This window comes from Phyllostomus discolor, chromosome 3, assembly GCF_004126475.2.
Source record: "Phyllostomus discolor isolate MPI-MPIP mPhyDis1 chromosome 3, mPhyDis1.pri.v3, whole genome shotgun sequence".
In the NCBI taxonomy this organism is placed as follows: Eukaryota; Metazoa; Chordata; class Mammalia; order Chiroptera; family Phyllostomidae; genus Phyllostomus; species Phyllostomus discolor.
This window is the reverse complement of record NC_040905.2, coordinates 25,046,682-25,074,547: the sequence shown is the minus strand read 5'-3', so window position 1 is coordinate 25,074,547 and position 27,866 is coordinate 25,046,682. Positions and strand designations below refer to the sequence as shown.

The window sequence follows — 27,866 nt, the reverse complement described above, 5'->3', positions numbered from 1 at the left end:
GCCGGAAATTGCCGAAGCCCCTCTTTTTTCCCTTCCTCTCCTTTCCCTGCTCTCCCTTTTCCTTTCACCCGGGTTCCCTCGGCCGTGATTTCCCCCCTCCCCCTCCTTCCTTCCCCATTTGAAATCAAGATGGAGGCTCGCGGCTGCCCCCGGCGTCCGTGATCGCGGAGCTCCCGCCGGCCCCGGGCCCCAGCCCTCGCCACTGCGTGTCTCGCGCGGCGCGCGCTGCTGCCCGCGCTCCGGCCGGCGCCGCCGAGGCCGTGGCTCCGCGCCCCCGCCCCGCGGCCAGCTCGCGGCTACCGGGCGGCGTCCTCGTCTATGTGGGCGCGCTCCTCAGGCCGAGCCGCCGCCGCCGCCCGCCGCCGCCCCGGGGCTCTGCGTCCGCGCGCCGGGTGCGGGCAGCTGGGCGCTCAGCTCCGCCAGGCCCGGCGCGGAGCGAGCGGCGCGCAGCGCTAGGGGCGCGGGGCCCGAGCCGGGCGCGGCCGCCGCCGCAGCCATGAGCGGCAGCAGCGGCGGCGCCGCCGCCCCCGCCGCGTCCTCCAGCCCCGCCGCCACAGCCAGCGCGGCGGGCTCGGGCTGCGGGGGCGGCGCCGGCGAGGGGGCCGAGGAGGCGGCCAAGGACCTGGCCGACATCGCGGCCTTCTTCCGATCCGGTGAGTGCAGCTGCGGCGCTGTCGGTGCGCTCGGTCGACACCTCCGGGAGGCGCGGTTCGCCGGCCCCGGCGCGCCCGGCGCTCACACGGCGGTGGGGCCCGGCGCGCTCTCGCCCGGCCACTGCGCCCCTCACCGGGGCTCCTGGACCCGCAGCAGCCGGTCCCGCTACCCGCGCCGCCCTGCGCGCCGCGCCTCCGCGGGGACGCCGCCGACTCGTCCTTCCCCGCGCCCGCCCTGGTTCCAGAGTAAAACCTCCCGGTCTCCCGACTCCGGCGACCACAGCTCTACGGGTTGCGGCGCCGGTTCTTTGTTTCTTTCTCTGGAGGGCCGAGGAGGGGGCGGCGGGGATGGCGAGGGCGGAGGCTCGAGTCCCGGAGGCCGAGCGCACGGGGGCGGCGGGCCCGGGCCCGGAAAAACGGGCTCTCAGCTCATCTGGGCCGGTCTCCGTGGCCGATTTGCACCTGGCCCTTCTTCGACCTCCTTAGCATCCAGGTTTCTTAGCTCGGCCCTCTAGCCTGTCACCTCCCCGGCCTCGGTCTACACTTCTGTGAAACGGGGCAGCCATGGCACACGCCGCCCGGGGGTGGAGGGAGGCGGCGGAGAAGCAGCACGGTCGGTCGGGAGGCGGGTGAGCCATGGTCTCCGGGGGCGGCCCAGGAGGGACATCTGGGAACATGGTGGCCCTGGGGGAGGCGCGGGGCGTGAGCTCGTGGGGCACTGCCTGGGTGGCTTGGAGGTGGAGGCAGTGCCAGGTGTCTCTCCGGCGAGGAGGGGGTGGCCGCGGGAGAGGCGTGCTTTGCGATCCGGAGGAGGCGCGGGGGGCGTGACAGGGCGTCCCCCGGCCCCCGGCGGCGGCGCCTCCTCCTCCCTGCCGGCCCAGATCCCGCGCGAGCCGGGCCCGCATCCCGGCGCCCCCGTTCCCAGTCCTGCCTGCTCCCGCGCCCGGGTGTCCACAGCGAAGCTGGCGGCCGCGGCTTCGGGACCTGCAGCCTGAAGCGCAGTGCCCGGCGGGCCGGGCGCCGAGCAGGGAGGAGACCGGCTCGACGTCGGAGAGCGGAGGAGGGCGGGCCAGGTCCGGGCTGGGGCGGGCGGGGTGGGCTGGGCGTGTGTGGGTACTGGTGGCGGCCCCGGCGGGACGGCGTGGCCGGGGCAGCTGGGGGAGCGGCTTGCCCTGGGGCGCGCGCCAGAGGTTGGCGGCTCTGCTTCTCCGTGGCCTTTTTCAAAATACAGTCCCTTGATTCGGTGAGATCACTTTGGTAATCCGGGTCGCACGGAGCAGTTGGCAGCGGAAGAGCGATGGGCAGAGGCAGAAGTTAGCAGTAACAGTAGGTACATGCTCTTGTACTGTCTTCCCCCTCGATTTCTTGATCTTTGCCAGGCGGGGTTATTTTTGAGTCAGTTTAACAGTTTGGTTGTGGCTGGGCGTGACATATGCCGACTCACGTGTCAGTTCGGGGTTAAAATACTCCTCGGTGCTCCCTCTCCCCGTGAGATCCCTGCAGAAAGTAAAAGTTTAAGAGAACATGAGCTCGGGATGAAAGCCTTTTTCTTTTGGGGCACGCAGCCGGATTGAGCAGTCCCTTCTTACTTCTTCATAGCAGAACTGGGTCGTCTTCCCTTCATGCCCTGAAGGTAAAGTCTAGCCTGTCTTCTCTCTGACTCTGCCACCTGTCACAAAATAATAGATTCTGTGCAAAGTTCAGCTCTCCTCCGTGAGAAAGGCTCCTGTGCTCTGCAGCAGGAGTTTATGGTGCTTGTGAGACCAGGCTTTCTCACCTCTTTATTGTACGTACTAGAGAAATCACTTAATGTTCGTAGGAGCCCCTGAAGACATCCGGTTGGACTGGACACCCACGGTGAACTTGCTTGGTGTCACTGTGGCACTCCTTGGGGTTCATCTGGGGAGAGGAACCTGCTGGCGGCCATGCCTCAGCCCACGCTTGCCCCCAAGCCCTGGCTCCTTCCTGCTCATGTTCACTGTCAGCCAGAACCAGACAGTGCTGTTCACTGGTTTGCTCCATTCTTTCCCTCTCCAAAATGGTTTAACAAACCATCCCTTTAGTTGTTTGACTTTGGAGTCAGGAGCTAGAGCAGATTTTAAGTAGGCAGCAGTTGCGCTGTCCTATCCCAGGGGTAGTCTGGAATGTCTTTTTAAAGTGCTTCTCCCTCCTTTGGGCAGCTCTGAATTCCTGACCTAGATCTTGGCTCCAGCATCTAGGGCAGTGAAGTCTAGCAGAAGGTAGAGAGGGCCCATTCGGTTGGAGTGGTGGGGGGTGGGGAGGGGTTTGGTCTGGACAGGTGAAGCAGGAGGATGCTGGTGGGGAGCTCTGCTGGTAGAATGGCTCAGGCAGGGAAGCCTCCTGGGCAGTTTTGATTGAATGTGGACGGCTGAATGGGGAGGTTAGTCCATTAGTGAAGTGTGGCATTCTTTCCTAAGATGTGGAGAAACAGAAAACTGGTTGCTATCAGCTGCGGTGGACACTTTCAGGTGTGAACATTTTTCCAGGGTGTTTTTGAGCCTGGTACCTGAGATCGCCAGTGTGCCCTAGACAAGGTGTTTCTGCTCATTGTGTTTTCATTTCTCAGCCCTGAACTGTTTGCTTGGCCACCTTATTTTTTCTTTATAGTCCTTGTCTGCGCTGCACTAAATTTTATCTTTGTAGTCAGTCACACATTGAAAACTGGTGCCCATAGTTGAATGAAAGAAGGGGAGAGACTTTATAGTTTAGTGGGACTTTTAAACAGTTGGAATGTTTAAATGCCGTTGGATTTCTCCATCACTGGAAGTGCTTAAGCAGGGGCTCCGCCCCCTGCCAAGGTCCGGAGTTGAGTCTGGGGAGATGGCTCAGGGCTGTTTCACCCTCTCATACCGTATAGTTCCCTCGGAGCACCTAGCACCAAATGGCTGTTCTCTGCTTTTCGTTGGGTAGAGCAGGTCTTCGGAGCCATGATTGCTGTTCCTCTCTGCTTCCCCACCGGATGCACCCAGTGTCCACCTTCTTCCGGGTCTCGTCTCTTATGCTGTCATTTCATTTTCCACTCAGGTCCTTGGCACAGAAACTTCCGGTCCATTTGGGCAGTCCTGACCCCCTTGTATAGATCTGGCACTACCTGGCAGGTCATTTAGTGTTGAATTGAGCTGAAAAATGTGGTTATGGTGTGTTAAAGGGCAGCTGGGATTTTCTGCAAGTGTTAGTGAATTTCAGACCTCACTTTTTCCCTTTGCACAGAGTTCGGCACCAAAAAGATAAAGCAGATTTCAAAGCAAAAACAAAACAACCCCCCCCCCCCCCACACACACACAACACCACAGAGGTGAGCCAGCACAGGTTTTTATTACTTAATATTATTTTTAATTCACAGACGTCTTTCAGGGAGCCTGAATATGGGTCTCCCGTAGCGGCAAGGTCAGGGCTGGGAAGCTGGTGGGGTGGGGGTGGGAGGGGTGGGGGGTGCTCCTTCCTGGACGCCTCTCACAGCCAGGACTCCGGCTTATATTAGTTCTCAAACCCACTGGGACCAATCACTTTTATTGCCAATCTATTTTGGGGCTCTGTTCTTGTGGCAATAAATTATTCGTTCAGAGCTCTCTATTTAACCTTGCAAGTGTGTGTGCGCGTGTGTGGGTGCTTACATAAATGCAATATTTTTAACTTGCCTAGCATGTTTTAGGTTGGCATTAAATGAATGTGCAGAGAAGAAAGGCTTGTGGTTTTTCTGAAGTGTCACGGCCCATCCTGCTGGGTTTTTTCATCATTAAATCGTATTTGGGGCTCTTGGCAGCTGCCCTTCTCTTTGCAATGGAATACGCGAAGGAAAGTGGGTCTAGTTCTTAGGGAGGGAGCCGCATGGGTATCTTTCCATGTTTTGATATGATGGTTTCCTCATGGAGGATCAAAGGAAGAGTTTCTTCATATTTATGCTTCTGACACCACGTAAGTAGCTGGCCTTCAAGCTTGCCAGGCTACTTCTGTGTGCCTTTACAGTCTGGCAGCTTTGGTCTTTGTGAGCACCAGTAATAATTATTGTATTATGGAGTCAGCCCTTGTTACTCTCAATGTTTTGAAAAGGGAAGCTGAAGAAAATGTAATTTGATAGTGAATGCTGGTCTCTTGTGTTTTGGTGGCACAGTGAGGCACAGTTTTAGAGGAAGCAAAGAGATAGCTAAAAAAAAAAATAATAATCCTGTAAGTGACTTTCAAGAAATCAAAGAGCAGTAAAACAGTCATTGACAGAAACTTTTCACTGAGACCTTGTAAACTGACTAATTGACGTGTGATACTGTATTCCCTTTGCAGTTTGACTATCCCAGATTCAAATGAAGATTTGAATGTAGCCATGAGAACCATTTAAATGTAGCCATTTGAACCATTTAAATGATTAACTAAGATTTAACTGAAGCCAGAGGTTCTGTTGAAAATGACGTGTGTAGTTTACATATGTTCTTCAAATGTGTGTTAAAAACAGGTGATTAAGATGGTCTTTTAGACCTTTTAAATATGATAAATTTGGGGCGTGTTTTTAATGAAAAGTGAAAGATGTGTTTGAAGCTGTCATCTAAATTGGCTGTATGTGATACTTATTTTAAGTTTATGTACTTGACTTCCCTACTGAGAAAATAAAATTTTATCTCATATCCTTGGCAGAAATCCAGAGTAAAGTCAAATTCTTAATCAATAGCCACACTTTACTCCCCAGTAAAATCACTTACGTTGATAGGGATGAATTGTGCTTTACTTGAACATAAAGAGCAGTCTTAACACCCCCCTTCATTCCTCCTCAGTTCTATAATGAATTGGTTTTTATTTCCTTAAGTGCATTGTCTTGACAAAGTTCTAGTAGTGCCACTGGCAGGAACACCAGCGACTCCATGGACCGTGGAGGGTCGGGTGAGAAGCCTGCTGTTCTGGTGGGAGCTGGTGGCATGCGCTGACGTCCCTTCTCATTTCTTCCCCAACCCAGAGGTCAGCTGAGTAGACTGGGGGCACTGACGGAGTGACTGCATTACTTGTCTTGTGGACGGAGATGCTGTCTTTTATGTCTTCTGCATGCTCCTCAGCCCTGTTTGAGCTGATCATGGGCCGTGAATGTGCCCCGGGTTGGAGAAGGGGGTAGAGGGATCAGCTGGTGCGGGGCAGAGCCCTCACTCTTGCCCTACTCCAGACTCTGCCAGTGGAGGAGGGTTCAGCAGAACAGAGGGCATGGGTGTGAGCATGGACCAGGCATCTTCTCAGTGTCCCTTGCACTTAGGAATTTTGGCTGGTGATGATTCAGCTGGCATCATTCTGGAAGTTCTCTTCCTATTCCTCTGAACTGAGGGCAAAGAAGCGAAAAAGGAGTGAAGAGGCAGGAATGAGACAAGGCCCTCCCTACACTGCCTTGCTTTCTGCTGTCTTTTCCTGTGCCCTTTTCTTCCATCCAGGGCCTCCGGTGCCCACGGTGGAGGTGTTGCCTCTCAGAGCCTTTGCTTGCTTGCTCGCTGCGGTGCCCAGTCCCCACCAGACTCCAGTTATCCGCCACCTCTGCCCGGCATAAAGAGGAAACCGACATCTGGCTCAAATTTCCAGTATAGCCTCCCAACCTTTCAACATTATTAACCCTTATGTACAGACAGATAGTCTTATTGATGGGAAATCATGTTCCCGTGTTGTGTTTAATGACCAGCAAGTGTATATATATATACCCCTTCACTTCTCATTCACCAATAGAAACACTCCATTTGCTTACGGGATAGTTGTTACCCTGACTTCCTCTTTTTGTGTTTCCTCTCCACATGAGGAAACCCATTGAAACCCAAATTATTAATCACCTGCCCTCTGGGAGAGGCCTGTGCCCAGAGCAAGAGTACGGACTCCCCATTCAGGGCACCAAGGTTGTTGAGCTGCAGGAAAAAGGGGGCAGCCTCTGGGGTTTCTTCATAGTGACCCTGTAAGATGTGACCCAATGCCAGAAGTGCCGTGGAAAGACAGAGCCTCATTTTGGTGAAAAAATATACTTGAGTTTTAGGTTACTGTTTTGATTAGCCACGTATCTACTCCTGTCTGGTTAGGAAGGATTGTGAAGTAATCTGTAGAGCAAATCTTGTATTTTGGAAGCATTGCCGTATTTGGGATTTCTCATAAATTAGTACACTTGAGCAATTACACTGACAGAAAGCTTTAATGAAAACGTTAGTCAACACAAAGAATAGATTCTAGGTCTAGGATACTTTGAGTTAGTGGTGGCTGTGTGAGTTAATCTGGCGTTGGTGGCTGCTGCTGCTGCTTCCTATTATTATTATTATTATTATTATTATTATTATTACAGTGTATAGTCCTATTATGGGCAGTGATGCATTGCACTTGGTTTGTCCTTAGGAGGGGTTTCTGCAGGGTTTGGGCACACGTGTGGACCCCTCAGTTCCGGGAAAGAGGTCCTTGACTTACTTGCTGCTGGGAGGGGCTGCCATTGTTAGCATGGAAACAATGTAGCTGTGAACTGATAAACTGTTATATCCACTCAATTACTGCTGAATGAAGGAAGGCGGCCAAAAGGCTACGTACTATATGACTCCACTTAGGTGACATTCCCAGAAAGAAAGACAGGACCGCAGGGAGGGAACAGATAGGTTGAGTGCCAGGAGTTAGGGGTAGTGAGGGTGTGAATACAAAGGGGCAGTGTGAGGGGCCTTTCGGGAGATGATGGAGCTGTTTTTGTTTTTTTTTTCTTTCTGGTTGTGGTGATGATATGTATCAACATTCATAGACCTTTACTGCCCCACCTTCCCAAAGATCCAGTTTTACTATATGTTAATTTTAAACCTAACATTAAAAAAAGGCTAACAACAAATGAGGAGGAAACATTTATTACAAACCAGACAAACAAACATATACATGAAAAACGGGTTCCTTCACATCTGTAAGACAGTCTCAAAGAGAAATAGGCACACAGACAATTCATAGAAGTACAGGTGCCCGATGAGTAAATATTCAGCCTTACTAGCAACCAGGGAAACACAAAAGACCCTCAAGATACCAACAAAACCAACTGCAGTGTAAGTTATTTCTCTAGGTCAAGTGGAACAAAGCTGAGTTATTTGGGAAAAATTTCCTGTTGATTTGAAAGATAATAGTGGTCACTCAGACTGCCCCATGTGGGACCAAACTTCCTGCAACTTCTAGGGATAGTCTAGGGGGACTGTAAAGATAGTTATAGGGAAATAAAGATCCTTTTCTTGGGTTCTGTAAGAAGTGTTAGCTTGGGGAATCCATATGGCATGTAGGCCAAGTCTGCAGACTTAAAAACAAAGCCATCTTTAGATATAAACAAGTCACCACTTTTCCTGGTTTAAAATTTCTCACTCAGGTGAGTTTTGCTGCTCTCCAGATAGAAGGAGATAGCAAAAGAACAGTATATGCAGGATGGCCTGCAGTGCCCCAGCATTCCTGGTGTTAAGAAGGCATTTCTAGGGGTAGGTTTCCTTTGGGAGTTTGGGGACTGCTCCTGCATTAGTATCTGTTTCCCTCTGAATTTGCAGCTACCCGTTTTCCAGTATTGGTGCTTAATGAGTGAATTCGTAAAGTGGTAGTCCCCTCATTTAACATTCATAACCCTGAAACAAAGCTAGTCTTGAACTTGAGAAAAACACAATGCAAATTTAAAAGTACAGTCCTTGAATATTGTTATATAGTGTTTCTTGCTGTCTTCCCCTCTCCCCCATCTGTGCATAGGTGTGTGTATGGATATTGGAAGGGTCATAGAACACCTCACTTTGGAGTTCTGTGGAACAGGTGGTTTCAATACAAGATGGAGTGAATGAACATATCAGAGACTAATATTGGAATTGTATTTTATTTTACATTTCATCTCTGTTAAATTTTGTTGAAGAATTAGCAGAATTAACTGGCAGAGTACATACATCAGACTTTCTAGAATTTGCTTTAGTAGAATGTCAGAAAAAAAATGTGGGATGGTAACAGATTTCCATCAGGTACAGCTGTGTACATAACATCTCTGGAAATTGTTGGATACTTACAACAGTCCTACAGTAGCTGAGCTATTATGAAGAGGTTGTGGGATTTGAAATCCATTTTAAAAAGACTCATGTCTCCTAGTATATAAGAAGTGACAGTATAAATGACATGTATGCTTTCAGGCAAAATATTTTAATTTGGATATTATGCATACAGAATGCCTGTAAGAGGTTGCTCAAAGCAACACACATGCTCCATCTTTTATTCCTCTTGCTCCACTTCCTTTCCTCACGTGGATCCACACCTTCAAGGATTCCTGTCTTCTGATTTTCACCCGCCTCTACAAACCCAGGGGGAGGACACTCCTAGGTCACTCTGTCCTTGTTCCGCATGACAAATGTGGTAGGGTCAGCAGGAATAACAATATTGTTAGTATTTGGATACCTTGATCAGTTTTACTTTTATTGATAAATGATAAGGGCCAAAAATTACAGTTCCTCTATTATGTGTTCTGAAGGTGCCCACAATTATTGGGGAAAAAGTAGTTTGGCTAGAATGTTGTATAATATTTCTCCTTAACTAGTCTCACACAATAAAATCTTTAACGTTTAAATGTCTTAATATCTTGGCACCCAAATAACTGGGATGAATTCCTCATTGGCCTCATACTAAATGAATAGATGTTTCTTGTTCATAGGCAGCTTTGTAGGGAAAAATTCATGATTATGAGAAATTCCATCCCTCACTGCCCTTTCTAGTACCTCAGTGATGATAGGTTGTATGCAGGGGACCATTAATAGCTCAAAAATCCAGATTGCAGAGAAGCAGAATGCGTTGCGTTTCACTCTTTTACTTGGAGTTATTTCACCTTCATCTGCATCGTGTTGCACTTGCCCTATATATCTGGGGTTCGGGAGCCTTGAGGGCCAGTGCTAATTTGGTGGTTTCCAGGCCATATATTTCCTGCCTGGGATGGTTCAGATCAAATGTCCCCCGATAGGTTGCCTGTGCAAGAGCCGCTTCTCGTGGGAGAGGCTTCATGGGAGAGTCACCGCTAAGTTTCAGCGGTTTGTTAGCTGGTCCGCTTACCTCTTTCTTTCCCAGTATGCAGCTGTAGTCCATGAGATGCAAAGTTTGCAGGATTTGTTGTTGAGCATCTTTCTCCTCTCCCATGGCATTGTGCATTAGGTCCTGTCTCGCTTCTGCAGGGTTCAGCCTGTTTGTGAGATAGGACCTGGCCCCTGAACCAAATTGCTGGAAACCTTGGACTGTAGACTTTGTGCAGGATTGAGAGGGGATCACTAAATTTTCTGTGACAACGTGCAGTGTGGATGTGGGGTCTTTGGGGAGAAACCAGGATGCTGGGCAGTCATGCCGTGGCCAGCTGGCCTCCCATGCTCCCCACATCTTGCTCTAATCTAAATCTTCCACAGCTGCTTCCAGGGAGCGGCCAGGACTCTCGACACCAGCGGTCAGAGAACACCTTTGGACTCACGCTCCAGAAGGGAGTGAAATAAGCACGTGCTGAAAACAAACAAATGCCTGCTTGTAAGGTCATAGGATGACATGTGAAATATGTCAGTGTTCTCCAAATGCCACTAATGCCAATTCTGTATTCCAAGAAAACCTGGCGAAGCCTCCCTTAGCTGTTGTCTGTACTGCTGCCACCACTTGCTGCCACCTGAGCGCCTAGGACTCTGAATACCGTGCAGGTGTTTTATGTACGTTTTCTCATATAAAACCACATCTCTGCTCCCCGCAGGGGGATGTTGTGGTGTGCTAGAATGAAGACTCCGGCCTCTGGGGAGGCAGAGTGACCTGCCCCAGGCTGCGCTGCTGTGTGGGCCTGCGCGGGAATGTAAGCCCCAGGCTGCCAAACCTCAGTGTGCTGACTCCCTTCCCTCCCTGATGGAGGGACGGTAGGAATGCCCCTCAGCGTCCCACGAGGCCCTCCGTTGTAATTTTCAAATCTTTAAAAGTGGATACGTATATCTTTGTGTGTTGAGGATCGAAGCTATAATTTACAAGTCTCACACCAAACAAAAGTTGAGTGGAAGATTCCAGGGTACAGCAAGGCTTTTTCTCATGTTGGTCCAGGCCCTATAATTTCATCTCTATGCCTTTCCTCCTCTCAGCTAATTAAAACTGATGTTCCCTTTTACATAAATAAGTCACCCCAGGTATCTGTTGGAGGCATGCGGCTCTGTGACCCTTCCTGGCCTCTCCACCCCCCTGCAAGTCTCTAGAGGAGTCCTGGGGGAAGTGCGGGTCCTTGCTTCCCTGGCCTGCGGACTTGGACCGAAGCGCTGGATAGGAAGTCTCTGTGGCCAGTGAGGTTGGTGGAAGGAGATTTGGGACAGCCTGGAGAGGCTAGCCAGGGAGGGAAGTTTTGCAGCCGTTGCTGTGTGTGACACATTATAAGGATTACCAGGGCTTCCTTTCTCTTTTAGGAAGGGAACAGAGGTGGGGGTAGGGTGGGGTGGGGCCATAGGCTGCTAAGCTGCTCTTTTGGGGACAGTTTTATAAGGTGGGTGTGGTAACTCCTGGGTTCTCTCTATATAGCTGTTTGTTGCGGCCACTCATTTCTTTGATGTTATTCATCGAAACGTAGATGACCATGTGTGGTTATGGGGAATGGAGTTATTTTTCACTGTTTTCTTTCAGTGAGATGATTCCTGGGCCTGTGTTCTAGGTTTTTCCTTCTGTGGGGTGCATTTTTGTCCCTCACAACTCATCCAGCCCCTCTCACCATAGTAGCTTGATTTATGGGATGCTTACGCCGGTTTTCCCCCACCTGGACCTCCCAGCACTATCCCGCACAGGGACACGGTCTGCTGTGTGTCTCTGAGGAAGCCCCCGCCTGCCTTGGCCTTCAGTATTTTAGTCAGAGGGTCACACAGAGGGCCACACAGAGGGTGGTTGAGTTGTTGACACCTTGGGGGCAGACATTGTGTAACTGGAAGGTTTATTACATTCTAAAAAGTTATACTTTTTGTTTTTTTCCTAGTTTGTTCAAGGAATTTCTATGTTTCAAGGTATTTTTTTTTTGTTTGGTTAATTCTTGCTTTTTAAGTTTCTGGATTAAAAGAATAGGATGGGCCTGCTGTTGAATGTGAGATTGTGTTGGCTTTTGACATAAGCTCAAATTCATATTAACTTAGTTTAATTGAGATTCCACTGTATAATTTTTGGCTGTTGTGTTAATCCATGTCTTCATTGTTTGAAGGTTGTTTTCTTTCTTTTGCCGGGGAGGTAAGTCTGTTGTGAAAAGTCCCAGCTCACCATGGTCAAAGAAGCAGCAACTCAGACTCAGATTGCCCAGCTGTGACTGCTTACCGCAGTGGTTACCCCTTCCCCTCACCCCCATAAACTGGAGTGCACACACATGCACACACACATGTGTACATATATGTGTGCATCACAGATAATTTGCAGATTGTTTTGTTTCTGAACCATTTGAGAATAAGTTACAACGGCGATGATGATGCCTTTACATCTAAATGGTGGTTTGATATGTATTTTCTAGGCACAAGGACATTCCCTTAAATAATGATCCAAATCAGGAAATTAATTTTGCTGTAATATTACTGTCCAAAACACTGACTTTAATACAGTTTTACCAGTTGTTCCAGAAACATCCTTTTTGGCAATTAGTATTTGTGGTTCAGGATTCTCTCTAGGATCAATATTGTATTTAGTTGTTGTCTCTGGTTATCTTTCATTTGGAACATCTTTTCCAGTCTGTCTGTCTGTCTTGTTACCTTAATATTTTTGAAGATTACGGTCAGTTCTTTTGGAGACCACCCCTTGGTTTGGGAGCCCTTGTGAGTGGACTCTGTTGTGCATGTCTGCCCGGAGGGCTCTATCCTCCCGGGACACCCTGTCAGGGACAGAGCTGTCAGCTGTCCCACTGCGGGATGTCTGCTTAAGTCATTTGGTTCAGGTGGGGATTCCCAGGTTCCTCCACTCTGTGTTTCCCTTGTAATTAGTTAGTGTTTTGTGGGCAGATAATTTGAGACTGTGTAAAGTCCGGTATCTTCCCTGACTTTTACTTGCTGGGTTTTGTAAGTAGCATCCATTGGTGATTTTTGCCTGAATCTGTGACCATGATATGGTTGCACTATGGTGTTTTTCTAACTTCATCATCTCTTCTGTATTTTGCTGGCTTTCTCCCTAAGGAAGAGCTTTTCCTTGTGCCCCAGGTGCTTACTAGTATGTGTCTGTCCTCATGGGTTCCTTCTTACTCAATAGCTTATAGTTCTTTGCTATCATTATTTAGTTTGATGTTCAAATTGTTCAAGATTTGGCCAGTGAGAGTCCTTTCAGCCTCATTCCTTTATCTTTTGTGGCCTGTCCCTATCATTTGTTGAGTCCTCTCTTATGTTCTGACACATAGGTGTTCTCGGCTTGTGTTGTACTTCCCTTGCTCCGGCCCTGGAGTCAGCCGTTTCTCCAGGGAGCCCTGTTCATGAGCATAGAACAGTGTTTAGAAACACAGTCTGGGCTCATTGCTGTAGAGGTGTCATTGCCTTCAGAACCCCTCAGTGGACAGGGCTAGGAAGTGTGGTGTGTGTGTACACGCACACACATGTATATGCACATAAGTATACACATTTTCACATATGAATACATATCTCTTGCTTCACTTACCTGTTTGTAATCAAACCCATGAGTTTATACTCCTGCCTTCGATTCCAGTCCAGCATCACTGGGTGCATTTTAGTCTTCCCTTTTCTATATTTGTAATTCCCTTTTTTGACAGCGAAGGCTCCCTTTATCCTCAGTATCTTTATGGAGTTACTCAATCCTAAGTATGTGCAGAAAGTCATTTCAAAATGTTAACCCATGCCACTGTGATAACCGAACCTGCATCTCCCAGTTTAAACTATTCAGATCAGCAGTTCGTGGTCAGGTTCTGTGCAGCCCAGTGCCTGCCAGTCAGTCATCCTGAGAACCCAGATGACGTCACGTGCGGGGATGTCCAGGGGCGTGTTTGAGAGAAGGGCTGCCAGGCGCCATCAGCAGCTCACTTGCCGGTGGCGTTGATGCTCTCATTTGAAAAAGACGGGGTTGCCACAAAGGAAAGATCAATTCCTAATAAGTGGAGCTCATAAAGACGACACCTGTTGTGGCCAAGTTTATCATCTTCACCTGCTGCACGGGTTAATTTCTGGAGGAGAGGAAGAAAAGGCAACCATTGAGATGATAAGACTGTGTGAGGGGAGCGGGTGGGAAGGAAGGGGTGGGTGGTGGGACCAGGAGGGTGGGAAGGTCTTTTCTCAGGAAAAGAGAATTACGTTCTGTGAGGAGGGATGGAGCGGAGTCGCGTTGGAGTCAGTCATGAGTCATGGCTTGAGAGACTCTTGCTCGCTGCCTTTCATTGACTACAAACGTCTCTTCCCAGAAGCCAGCTGCAGTCAGTTTAAGACAGCGGGGTGGTTCCTGCTTTAGTGCGGGGTTTCTGGGAAGTGTGCGTGCCCTCTGCTCTAGAAGTCATGGACCAGCAAGTGCCGATTGTGTGTTACAGGCAGAATGAGTGTTTGCTGTGCGGTGTTTTTCTGTATTCAGAGACGACACAGAGCACAGGCCCTTGAGTCGGGGAGAGAGTCTTCATGTCATATACTGTGTTCTGTGATTTCTGGAAGTGTCCTCATGCCTGCTAGGTCACGTTCTGGAATGTTTGGCCTCTGCTTCTAGAAGCCCTGCCTACAATTAGACTTCTTAGCAAGAAAGAAGAATCATGATTTTCTTACTAATATTTTAAAGGGAAAAGGCTTTTTTATGTTTGGAAAATTTGGAGAGTAAAAGGCCATGAGGTGAGGAAGTGGCAATGGTTGCTAATGGGCAGGCCCTCTGGGGGGCGTCTCGGGGTTGCTGATGTGCTGAGATTCGCCACTGGTGATGGTCACACAGCCTGTGACTGGACTAAAAACCACTGAACTGTACACTTTAAAATGGTGACTTTTATAGGATATGTTATCTATCAATCAAAAAGAAAACAGATCATGGCTAAAAAGGCAACATGTTTCAGGTTCTTAAACAGCTTCATTTACTGAGTGCTTACTACACACCAGCTACTAATTCTCATAGCTCCCTGCAAGGTGGGTAGGCAGTGACATCTAATTTTATCCTTGAGGAAGGCAGCTCAGAGAGCTCTTTAGAAACTTGCTTCAGCTCACTAGCTATGAGGGACAGACGTGAGGACGCTTAATGCACAGTGGTTTTCTCCCAAAAGTGGGTGTCCTGGGAGGAGGCTTTGCTTGCCTCCCGCTGGGCCATGCACATCACGCTGAGACTTCTGACTTGCATTTGGGGAGCTTTCTGCTTCCCTTCGTTTTGGTGTCAGGGAGGAAAAAAGGGAATCACCCCTGTTTGAAAGAGGGCATTGTGGAAGATCTGACTGGGCTTCACTGGTGATCTGATGGTGTATTTGGTGATTTCTTAGAACACTCCGGATTAACTCTCCCATTAAAAGTTTCAGGGAGTCTCAGTCTCGAAAAGAACAGACTTTGCTTCCCAGGAGGTGGTGTATTTATTTGGGGACAGCGACTGGCACTTCTGGAATGGTTCAAGGTGATATGCTTTAGTCTTCCTAATAAAAGTCTGGGAAGGGTGAAGGCAGAGGCGACTTTGTGAGGTCCTCCTGCTGAAAATGGTCCTGCCATTAAGAATCGTGACCAGGGCTCTCCCGCTAGTGTGAATTCTCTACTCTTGAACCTTGGAGTGAGTTAGCTCTGCTCCCTCACAAATGTGAGCCAGACCTAGAGTAAGAGAGAAACTGTATTGATTTGCATAGAAACTGTTGATTTGCATAACATCGCATATGCTCTGTTGCAAGAATTTTCATTGTGCCTGTTTTAGAATTGAGTTGACACTTCATCTAGAGTATTTTAGCCTCACTTAAAAGGAGACGTCTCAGAAAGGAGAATTTGTGTGACTTTGAAATGACTTTTGGGCACGGTCCTTGAAAGAAATGAACCACTGAAGAATTTTGTTCTCTTTAGGGATCTGAAACCTGCCCCCTGATCTTGTATATTGAAAGCAGGGGAAGCAGGTGGGGGTTTTGTCTGCTGTGGAGTGCGCCTGCGAAGGGACTGAAGGGACCAAAGGGACCGGAGCTCTGGCCAAACGAGCGCTTCCCTGCTGGCCAGTGACCTTTTTATGCTGTTTGGCCTGTCATCTTTGTTTCTGAGTTTCAAATGCCCAGCTCAGAATTATTGAACTCTTAGCCCTTGAAGTGGTTTCATCTTCAAAGGACTTTGTGGGCATTCTTTAATGTGCGCACTGTGGCATGAGTGAATTGTTTATCCTTTGGGCAGTGTCAATATGCCAGGTGCCTTACAGCTGGAAAAGACAAAAATATTCCGGCCACCGGGAGCTTATATTCTGAAGAGACGAGATGATTAGGCAGATCCTCTTCTGGCCTCTTTTAAAAAATGTACTGGGGAATAATATAGAGTTAAAATTATAACAGGTGATCAACTAGCTCAAGTCTGCCTAATTGAAATTGTTCTCAAGGTGAACATAAAATTTGAGATGCTCTTAAAAGGACATAGTATATTAGTTCTCATTTATCACACGTTTATTGATATATGTTGATATGTATAGTATTTTTCCAGTGTCGCAGATGAGGATTTTGGTAAAGAGTAGGGCAGAATCATTTTCAGTTCTCTCTCTACTTCCCCCAAATCCTCTTTTTCTTTTGATGATACTTTGTGACCAAGGCCAGAGTTGAATCACAAACACAAATTTTTGAGTTTCAGACCTGGTCAGTTTATCTGCCCTATCTGGGTTGGCCTCAGTTCACAGAAGCTCCTAGACTTCTTGCCCGTTAGCCTCTCAGGCCCCCATTACACACCCAAGTCTGTGTACGTGCTCTTGAACCTGTCTTTGTGTTGGGTGTTCCCTCCTGGGTTTCCCTAACTGACTCAGCTCAAGCATCACTTCCTTTGGCAAACTGCTCCTGTCTGTCCCTGCCTCGCTGGTCGTCAGCGTTGATGTGGTACCTTGTGAAGACTACCTCCTGGTTCTGGTGCCTTTGGGTTGTTCCTTGTGAGATGAGATGCCAGGCCATCAGCCCAGGGCAGGCCCCCAGTAGAGTCTGGTTGTGATTTACACTCATGGTTCCTTAACCCAGCCTGTGTCAGAATTGCCTGGGAAGTTTTTTAAAAGTACAGATTCCCTAGAGATTTTGACTTAGTAGCCAGAACAAGGCCCTGGACCCTGTATTTTGGAAAAGCCCTGCTGGGAGGTCAGCTGCACAGCTGGGTTAAGCACCGCTGCGTTTTGTCCACACATACTGGTTGTGGGTTGCAGGACCACGGCCAGTCTGTAAGGTGCGGTACGTGTTGTTTGCAGAATCATTCTCATTTACAACATCTATGGAGGGAATGGAGGAAGAGAATTCAGGCAGTTTATGACGGGGACATCCTGCCGAAGGAAAAGATCTTGGCTCATGGAGGAGCTCACCGACCGGTCTGGCTTTCCCTGTGTGAACAGACTGAAGGCACAATCGGCCCTTGGAACTCGCATTTGAAGTCACCGTGTTGCCATAGAGATGTTATGTGGTGTTGAAGGAGATGAGAGAAATCACATTGTAAATTATCGGAACAGATGGCTTGTAAATTAACACTTTCCTAACCCATACTCTTTGTACTGTTACTTGAGAACATTTTAAAATACCGGTTCTTACTTTGTTTTTTTACCTGTAAAAATGCTGGCGTTCAAAGATTTTAAATGGGTATTTTATACGCCATAGACACAATATAGAGTGGCAGTGATGGAAGGTGTGGGGGCCTCTTGTCCTTTGCTTTTAGAGCCCACATGTAATTTGCTCCTTTCCCGCCACCCCCCCCCCCACCCCATTCCACTTACAGAATTCATACTATTATTTTTTTGATAGCACCAGCCTGGGATAATTTTTATTTCCTGGACTGATAGTAATTGAGACGTGTTCACAGAGGAATGAAAAGATCATGTAGGTTCACTTCCAAGGTGTTTTATGTGTGATCAGCCGTGTGAAGGGTAGTTCCTTCGAGAGGCCCACCCTGCAGTTTCTCTCTCTCTCTCTCTGTTCTAGTAGGAACTGCAGCCCAACTGGAGTTAGGATGCAAACATGTGAACACACACAGATGCGCACACACGGAGTGGCTTACAATTTACGTGTGTAAATGACCAGAGTGGGTATATATCTAAACCACTTCAAATTAAGGAAATGATGATCTTATTAGCGTAATTTAAAATTTCAGCAGAACTTACCTTGTTTTTTTAGTACTTGTAGTAAAACATATGTTTAACCTATCTTTAGATTTTTATTTTCACATTCTTTTTTCCTTCTTTTCTTTATTATCTTTTACTGATTGTGCTGAAAGGATTCAGGAATCTTGTCAGGTTGTCTCTTCATACATTTTTATGACTCATTTATCATGTGACATACATGAACAGTTTCTTGAGAAGAAACTGTTAAGAAGCAAGTTTTCTGGTCTCTAGACAATTCCTGAGTTGCTTGTAAGTGACTGTGTGCTTTAAACTGAGTCCAGGCGTTGACAGCATCGGGCGCTTCTCCTGGACCCTTCTCCGCCTGCAGGAGGACTTTGCACCGGCGTGTGCTGCTGGCGTTGGTGGAGGCTTCTAGTGCCGCTCAGCAGTGGCACCTGAAGGCCCGTTGGGAACCTGGCTCTCTCGGATGCAGTCATTCTTCCTTCAGGATCAATCACTGGGATGCCTTAAGCCGTTTGACACCTCTGTGTCAGTGCTAGAAAAAACTTTTAAAAGGGCTTGGTAATATTATTGGAAAAATCTGTGAAACAGTTTTATAAGAGGACCCAGAGCCATTAGAGGGGGGGGGGGGCGGGGATGTGTGATGAAGCCTTAATGTCTTTAATAAGCACAGACACCCTTTGGCAAGGTTGACAGAACCGCCTGGGAACTGTCCTGTCTGCTGGCACCAGCTTGAATGAATTGGGGTGAAGTTGCCCAGGCGTCAAAGTGCAGGGCTAGGGGCTCGGAGATGAGTTGGCTCAGTAAAGCCGCTTGTTGTGTAACGAGGGGAGGCTGATGGTAGATTCTGCTCAGGATCCGGTGTGCATCACGGGCAGAAGGGTGTCCAAGCGCAGGGTCTTGTTTTCCTCAGATTGTTTTGGGGTGGGTGGATGACCTTCTCCCAGCCATCTGGGTTTGGAGACTCACCGGGTGGCTTTCCACACGTTTGTTTCTCATCAGTAGGGAAGTCTAATCTTTGGCCTTTGGTCGGGTTGAAATGAATTCTGTTTGTCCTTCTCAGCTAGCTCACTGGTGTTGATGTGACTGTCTTTTTTTTTTTTTTAAGATATCATTTATTTATTTTTAGAGAGAGGGGAAGGGAGCGAGAAAGTGGGGAGAGAAACATCGATGTGAGGGAGAAACATCGATTGCTTGCCCCTCATATGTGCCCCAAGCGGGGACTGAACCCTCAACCCAGGCACATGCCCTGCCTAGAATCAAACTGGCAACCTTCTGCTTTGCAGGATGGTGCCCATCCAACTCAGCCACCACCTGCGGTCAGGGCTCTTTTTCCTTTTAAGAATCCCCTAAAATTATTCCCTTGTTTGTCAGTTATCTCTGCAGGAGGAGTTGCCTTATTTCAGTATCTGCCTGTTTGATCCAAATCCAGCGTTTCACATCTAGGCCCTGGGCCCTGAAGTGTCACCGTCATTTCACCGGTTGAATTACTGGTTAGCAACACTGAGGGTGCATAAGGGTGGAGAGCCATGGGCAGCAGAACACGTGGACCCTTTCCAGTGGGCCCTTGGATGAACAGTGGTCGCAAGAACAGAGGAGCTGGTAGCCACCTCTCAGTCCAGGACGGGTGCTCAAGAAAAACGAGTGGATGAAAGCAACCCTGACCCTGCTCCTGCCAGCTTTATTTTATTTATCCTTCTTGTTGACCATCCATCTTTCTTCCTGAGTCTCTGAGTCTCCTTGCGCCTTCAGGGGGACTTTCCTCTGTTTGGGAGAGTGACTCACCCAGAGGTCACCCTCACAGGCGCAGCCCTTCCCAAACAGAGCTCCGTCCACCCAGAAATAAGCTTGGCAGTGCCCCCCGCCCGTTTGACAGTATCCATGTTAGTCCTGTGTCTCCAGTTTTCCCATTTGTCAGAGGTGCTATCAGCCAGAATGGGATGCGTGGTGGCTGCTAGGGGTGCAGGCATTGAGTGCAGGCTTGTTAAATTGACAACAACCTTTTCTTCCTCACTAATTAGGGCTGTTAATCTTTCTTTTTTATTCTTGTTTTCTCCATTTCTTCCCTTTTCCTTGACTTCTCTTGTCTTTCTTCTTTGACCACTTGAGAGGAACAGAGCCGCTCGCCGCCATGCTACCCCGTGTGGGAGGCAGTAGGAGATAAGAGTTCGAGTTCTGCGGCGGGACTTCTGGGGAGTCCAGATTATGCGTTGGCACCTGCGAATGCTGCACTCGGAGGCACCCGCTCCCCCTCTGTCCGACGGCCCCTGCATCTGAGACGTCTGTGTGTCCCCTCTTGCCTTTACTCCCGTGCCTCTTCACTGGGCGTGGGCTCCTGACTCCGACCCTCTTTCTACTCCACTCCCACATCCCCCTACCCACATCTCATCTAATGTAAAATTTGCTTTTTGTGACGATTCTAATAATCTTGCTTTAGCAAACAAAGCTGATGGTGCTTATTTTGGAGGTGATTTAATCTCTATCCCTAAACTATGGCAATATTCTTATAATTCCATTCGACTCACAGCCGCCATATAATTTCTTGCTGATTATTTTATTTTCTAAGCTGTAATTTACATTGAGGCTAATTCTTAGCTCGTATTTGTATCCCCAGTGTCCTGCACACAGTTGGTACTTACTAAGTGTTTAGCAGATGCACAGTGAAATGCATGTTGCATCCCCATATCCAGTGGGTGAGAGGCCCAGGTGTTCCTGTTACTCTGGCGTTGCATCCCCTCCTCTGGAAGACCGTAAGTGAGCTGCATGCCTGTGCAGTGTGGGCAGGGGCAGCCCTGGAGAAGGCAGGTCAAAGTGGCCATCCCTTCCTGTTTGGCTGCGTTCAGGTTGCCGCCATTGATCTGCTGACTGCTGTTTACTGTTAATAATTAATCCTCAGGACTCAGGCCTCTGGCGCTTGGACTTGTGACTCCTATGAAATCCTTGTCTCTACTCCGGCCAAGCTCAGGGCAGACCCTGATCAGTATTCGCTGACTGATGGCTGAGTTGGATCAGTCACAGTGGAGGGGAAGAAGCATCTTTTATCAGGTTTCCTTTGAGCTGTAAGGTCCAGTCGCCTCTGAATGTTTTTGTTTGTGATGAGGTGGTTTCCCCACGAGCAGAGTGTGGGAAGGTCGCACTGGGGAGAGGCGGCGCGGGCATGGTTTTCTCCTGGGAATGTGTGTACAGGAGAGCTTTCCATGAGCCCATTGCGAACGTCGTAGGCCCTTCTTGGTCTTTCCTTTATTCCGTACTTCACTCCCATTTCTGGGACTTCCCTCTCCCCCCTCCCCTTTTAAAGCTTTATTTACATGGCTCTGAAAGCAGGTTATAGGGCCTTTTAAAATTATACACATCAATATGAGGCCAACCCAGTTTCTCATAAATAGGTCAAGACATTTCTACAAAGCAGGGTTTCAGAAAACAACCCTATCCTCTAAAAGAAAAAGGTAGTTTACGGGAGATAACCAATACTCAAAGCTTCATCTTTGGCAGGGCCTGAGAATCTGAGCACTGCCAGATGTGAATTTCTGGGTGGCCTTGGACGGTGAGTAATTCCGCCAGATGCCATCGATATTCCGCGAGAGCCTGTTGTGGGCCAGGTGCCGCGTGAGGTCGGCGATGGGGGTCAGAGAGAAAGGCCAGGTGCAGGCCTGTAAGGAGTTCCTGGACCTGGAGAAGCACCTTGATACTGAATGCGCCCCTCACAGCCCGCCATTCATAGTGGGTTTCCACCCAAGGGGGGCGACCTAGGTATGTTTTTTGCAGGTGAACAGGTAATTTTGCTTTGCCTAACTGCCAAACGTTCATTTCTTACTCAGTAATAAGAAACTTAAATCTCTTATCCCCTAAGTCCTTTTGGATGACTGTGCTTTTTATCTGTGTATCAGAATCAGCTGATGATACTGTGATATGGAGAAGGTATTTAAACCACAGCAAATCAGGAAGAGAAGAAACTGGTGGGATTTGCCAGATGGTTCTTCACATTTATCTGGCAGTAGACACCCTTACAGCATGGTAGTCATTGCTGGCATGATCCTGGGAAAAGATACCAGGACCGTCTTATGCTTGTAAAGTGGAGAAGAAGCCTGAGTAGCTTTGAGAACTGGTTCACGGGTGCAAACATTCACAGCATCACAGCCAAGATATCATCCTGAGATCAGGGAAACACCTTATCGCTGATTTTATGGCCCTTATCGTCTGTGAAGAGCGCACGTGCCACGTATTTAATTCATGACTGAGTTTTCTGTGTTGTCCTCATAGCCTAATGCAAGAGGCGCGCTTTAAATTGGCCCTGGAGTCCCCTGCATAGGGTAGCCCCACATTGGGGAACTAGGTAGAGACTTCCCAAATAAAGAATGCATCCTGTTTTTAAAATAGGAGATTCTCCAATGATTCTGAATGTCTGGCAACAGAATGTGACTTATGCAGCATGGTATAAATTTGTTCATTTTATGCTCTAGCAGAATGGCTTGCTTTTGTGAGGCTTTGGGTACTGTCTTCCAGCACCGGAAGTGCTGGTGGGTGCCTACCTTCTCCTGCTCCTTCTGATTCGGAACGCTGCCTGCTGAGCAAGCCTGCAGTTTTTTGATGTATTTGGCTTCTTTGACTTGGTGGTGGTGCCAGGATTTAGGAGTTCATGCTACCATTTGCAGTAGAAATGATTACATTCGTGTTATTATGTGTCTTTGTTTCTATTTTAATCACTGATGTGTGCTGCAGCCTGAGATATGGAATAACCTGTGTTAACATGCCCATTTATTATGGGCAGTGTCACCAGGAAACCCAAGTCTCTCTGGAGTGCTTCTCCTGGGGTAGGTCTCGGCCTTGGTCCCCAGGGTGTCAGCACAGAGCGTGGGGGCAGGGCAGGAGGCCTTGCCCACTTTCCCACCCAGATCTGCACGCCCTGCTGGTGGTCTCCAGGTGACCTCCACAGGCAGTGTCCTCGGGGCCACTCCTAGTGAGATTTTTGACTCCTACTGTTGGATTTTTACTTTTTAATGAGGTTACTTGAGGTGAGTGCATGGGTTAAGTTTCTTGTTCTTTGTGTAGGACAGAATTAAAGGGAAATTTAAGACATCCTGGTCTGCTTTTGTTCATCACCTCTGTTGTGTTCTTAATGGATATTGACTGCCTTTTTCATTCTTTTTTCTTTTACAGACAGGAAGGCCCCATTTTTACTTTTACACCGTGTTCTTTCTCACACAGTTTTATTCGACAGTATAAGAGTTGTATTTTTAAGAGCGCATTCCCACATTTCCATGGCCTTTACCTTCAAAGGACAATGTCATTTCTGATTGGTATGGCTAAATATCTCCTTTTTGATCTTGGTATTATTACTAGTGACTAAAATGAGTGATTTTAATTCAACTGAAAAATTTGGGTTGTTGCCCCGATGGTACCACTGAGTCCCAGGAAACTTGCTCTTGTTTCATATGTTTTTTATATGTTGGCTTATCAGGTCTATCATGTTGTTTTATTCCACGGGAGTGCTTGAGTTATAAAACACACGTCCGTGAAGTGCAGTGTAACTTTAGGTTTATTCTGTGCACTGGCGGTAAAATAATTGTTTTCTAAACTGCTTAGTTATGATTTCTCATCTTGGATTCATAGTGAGTGCTTAAGGAAAGGATCACCTACCCATAGATTTAAATCTACTTTTGGAAAACTAAAAGTGATTAGTACTTAATGGCATTTTAGGGTTAGTTTGGAAATACCAGGAAGTTGATAGTACTGGATTCATGCACTTGTGTTGTCACCAGCTGTAGAGTGATTTGGTAATTAGACAAACAATTTTAGGAAGAGCTTATTGCTAAAAACAAATGGTAGCTGTTTTCATAGGCGAAAGAGAAAGTAAATGAGAAAAGCAGGGTTCCAGGTGACCACATGGAAAGCAGATGAAGCTGGAGAAAGGGGACGGCGGTGGGAGGATGAGACATCAGGGCACGTGTTAGGGACTTGGGGCGGGGCCTCACAGAACTCCCTTATACTCCTGGGTACATTTTCTGTCTCCTGCCCGAGCCAGGGAGTCCTGTTGTTACATGTTTATGGAAGGTTTTTTTTTTTATAAGTTTCACATTAGCCATATAAAAGAGGGATACTGTGATAACTTTATAGTGTAGATAATATATAGGCTTTTCCTTTTTAATGAAAAACATTCAGTGGAGAGAGGGTAGTCATTTGTGTATACTGTGGTTAGAAAGTTTTGGTTTTATTTAAAAACTTGATGTATATACTTCGGTGATCTTCAGCTAGCTGCCAAACCCTTCACCCTCCAGTTGAACCACTATTTAAAACAATCATTAGTGCTTGTTTACTTATCTGTGCACCATTTATTGAGCATGTGCTGTGTGCCACGCAGTCAGGAACAGTAAAGCTTCCCTGTAAGTTAAAATAAGTTGACTTGAAGTTCTTAAAGAAGATATATGTATGTATACATATATCTACTTTTTAACCATTTGCATTAAAAATATTAAAACACAGCTTAAATACCTATCAGTTTTTAACTTGATATACAATTTTAGTATCTGGTGAAATGAAAATGGAACATCAGCAATTTATAATAATGAGAAATTATTGCAATATGACTTGACCCTAACTTAGCATTCTGGTTTTTAAATTCTATCCAGCCTTGTCCTAAAGTCAAATATCATGTAGATATTTGGGGACAATTGGAAATAACTAAAATCCTAGAGTAATAAAGTAATAAAATAAAATGAAAGTCCAAAAGACCTAACCAAGCCTGATTTGCCCAGGAAAATAAGTAAATAAAACATCTGGTTTGTTACTACTTCAATATGCACAACCACAGAGAAAAAGTGATTTATGCTTAGGAAAAATGTTATGCACAGCGAATTATTGTACTCTTGTAAAAGAAACAAAATGTTTTATAATAGTTTGCCAAAAATATAGTGCCACAATAAGAAAAACCAACTAGCTAAGTCTCATTGGTCACTGTAAGTATTCCTATTCTTGACTAAAACTATAGGAATGTCAATCTAAGTTTTTTAGTGTTTTGAAAGACTCTAAAATTGCACCATTCGAAGTAGTGTTGCCTAGCTGAATTTTGCAACTTTGAATTTAAATCACAAGCTGAAGAGCCTGAGGTCAAAATTAGGTAATTTAAATTATTTGGGTTTAGCCAATAGCTGTTCTTATGTCTGTCTGCTCACTTGGTAGAGTGCAGCTAGAAATCACACAGAGATAGGGAAGTTGCATCAGAATAATTTTCTAATAGACCGTAAGTTTATCTGAAACCCGACTAGGCTCAAGGGCTGGCTTATTGCTGTCCCTGCATTATTTCTCATTCTGAAACATCCTCCCTGGACTAATGTTAGAAAGCAAGAAGAAATCAGCTTGTTGCTAATTAAAAAACAAAAGCACTGCCATCATGGCACTGAGGTGTGGTTTGGTTTTGTCTCTGCATAGCGAATGAGCAGTATCTGTCTCGGTGACCCCTGCCCTGCTGTAGTGGTCACATAAATACAGAGCCACATACTGTCTGTACGTCCTGGCTGTGTTCTGCAAATGCAGTAGTGGTGCTACCAAAACAACCAAATAATCAGCAGCGACCGTGAGGGACTGTAGGTAGGCTGAGGGGAGGCTGCTGCAGGAGGTGAGGCAGAGGAATACGTCTGCTGATGTTCAGCATCACATGTAGCTTTTAGAAGGATCTTCTTGAGGATGTTGCAGATCTGTGGGAAAGTTCACCCTGGTCACCGTCCGTCTATGCTGATGTCACACTCTGTGAGTGGTTTTTAGGAGTTCACATGTGAATAGTTTACACACATAGTTTGGCATGTACGTCCAGGGCCTGACTTACTTAGTTAAGGCTCTTTTGGGGCAAAACTGGTCATAACTGTAGAACTGATCCTAAGCGGATGGGAGTCTCTGGGAGTCTCTGAGTCAACTCAGCGGGCAGGGAGGTGGTGCGGCCTCAGTGCACCGCACCCCCCGCCCTGGGGGGCTGCTGGAGTGGGAGCCGAGAAGAGCTGCTCTCAGTCCCTCTGTTTCCTGCCTCTCCCTCTGGTCTCCTTTGTGCCTGCCTGTGTGTGTACCCAGCCAACTTGACCTCATTTTCAGAGTCGAGGACGCCTCTGCAGAGTTGGTCGGAGGCGCACACGCACACACAGGGCGGCCACCCGAACCCTTGCCCTGGAGAAAAGAAGATGCTGTGGGTGAGGTGACTTTCTTTTTCCCTTTCTAAGTTTTCTTTCATCCATCTTCCTTACTGAAATAGAGAGAGGGGGAGGAAGGGAGAGAAACATCGATCCACCCCCCAACTGGGGACCTGGCCCCCCAAACCAGGCATGTGCCCTGACCAGGACTCAAACCGGCGGCCAGCTCTCCATTCTCAGGCCAGTGCTCAGTCCACTGAGCCACACCAGCCATGGCCTTAGGTAACTTTCTAAGACATTCTTCCCACAGGTAGAGATTAAAAGCCAAATGAGTAACAAAGTGTCTAGAGTAAGAGATTTTGGTCTGTAGTCAAGAGCCTTGAACTTGGATGGGAAAGAAATTAATTACAGCTCTATCTTTACAGCCGTCCAGCTAAATTCAGCATTTCTTGAAATTATGAATGTAGTGCAGTAGTTCTGGCAGTACCTGTGCTTTGTCGCCAGTGGATATCGCAGGTATTTTCAAATTACATTATAGTTGGTTACTGCAAGTCTCTCAGAATATCAGTTATGCTCATCACTACTTCAAAAGAACACTAGTTACTACACTGACTGCGAGACCTTTTTACTTAATGTGTCGTAATGAAGCACATAATATGTTAAATTTTTCTGATAACTTTAAAATATATAATTGGGTTTTTGGTGTAAGCTTCTATATATACTCTTAGACATTCAAAAACAATATTCTCAGAAGAGGTCCATTAAGTTTCACCAGACTGCCACTAGTTAGATACACTCCTACAAAATTGCTAGTTGGAATTGAGACCATGATTTTCTCTTTATGGCTGTCAGGATTCAAATGCTTTCTAGAACTTTCCAATTTTTCCCACTCTTTACTTAGAACTCCATTCTCCCTTTCCATGTTTCTCACCTCCTTTTGAGATATAATCGTGGACTTTCTTGTTTGTCCCTTGCATAAATTTTGCATTCTTTAGAGCTCAAGATTCTAGGTTCTTACAGTATGGAAATTTAGAGACACACCAGGGCAACACTAGAGCAAGATGTGGAAGCAGGATGATGTTGCATGAGCCTCTGTTTCTCAAGGTTAGGTGTGACTCAAGGTCAAGTCACTTACATCTACGTGGGCGTTTTATTATTATTTTTTTAATTTTATTTATTTTTACTTATTACCTGGGCATTTTAAGTCATATCAAATTTATCACATTGAAGATACATGACTATATTGGAAACTCCTTATCAGGTAAGGTAGCCTGTCCCCCAGGCAGCATACTATGAATCCGTGTATGACAAGTTCAGTACAGTGGATGAGATTCATGGAAATGGGTGGGACATGTAGGTAGATAGAGTGCCTACTGTGCTGGGGAAAACGCAGCTTATGAAAGAAAAGTTCACACAATGTCATATCACGGTAAAAGGGTGTCTCTCTGAATTGGAAATACTGATTTGTGAAGACCAGCTGGAGGTTAATGCATTTTGGAATAACAAACATAAATCCTAGTTTTTATGTTAAAAATACATTCTATGACAGTTTTTATAAAACAGGGCTTAAAAATTCCAATTTGAGCTTTTAAAGATGATTTTAAAATTTGGATACATCGAATCTTGCAAAAATAACATTTTAATGCCAGTTAAGTGGAGATAGCCAAAACATTTAATTCTACTTTAAAGCAGAGCCGCTTGAAGATTGGGTTTTAAGTCCCATCTTCATGGCTGTTGAATATTTGGTACACATATTTACAGGAGTGGTGTTAGATAGATATTTTCATTTCATAAATGCAGTGGTCTTCTGAAACATTGACTCTTGAATTTAGTTTTCATAAGAATATTTGTCGATAAGCACAAACAACCCATTTACGCTTTATTTCTCTGCCACCACTCTCCTTAGCGAAGCAGAGATTCGTCGCAG

The 27,866-nt window shown here is 46.9% G+C and overlaps 1 protein-coding gene and 1 long non-coding RNA gene across 7 annotated transcripts in view; one reads left to right on the top strand and one right to left on the bottom strand.

The window, feature by feature from the left end:
• The first annotated feature begins 481 nt into the window (after positions 1 to 481).
• Positions 482 to 27,866, top strand: part of TRIO (trio Rho guanine nucleotide exchange factor) — a 326,106-nt gene continuing 298,721 nt past the window's right edge. For all 6 annotated transcript variants that reach the window (XM_036020253.1, XM_028515627.2, XM_036020255.1 and 3 more), the window contains exon 1: positions 482 to 653. In XM_036020253.1, the coding sequence (XP_035876146.1) occupies positions 497 to 653 (157 nt within the window). In that variant the 5' untranslated portion in view covers positions 482 to 496. The remainder of the gene's footprint in view (positions 654 to 27,866) is intronic.
• LOC118499426 lies at positions 4,232 to 26,310 on the bottom strand. Its single transcript, XR_004901904.1, has 3 exons — positions 25,080 to 26,310; positions 13,101 to 13,105; positions 4,232 to 4,244 (listed from the first exon to the last, which is right to left on the bottom strand). It is a non-coding gene; the product is annotated as an uncharacterized LOC118499426 (long non-coding RNA).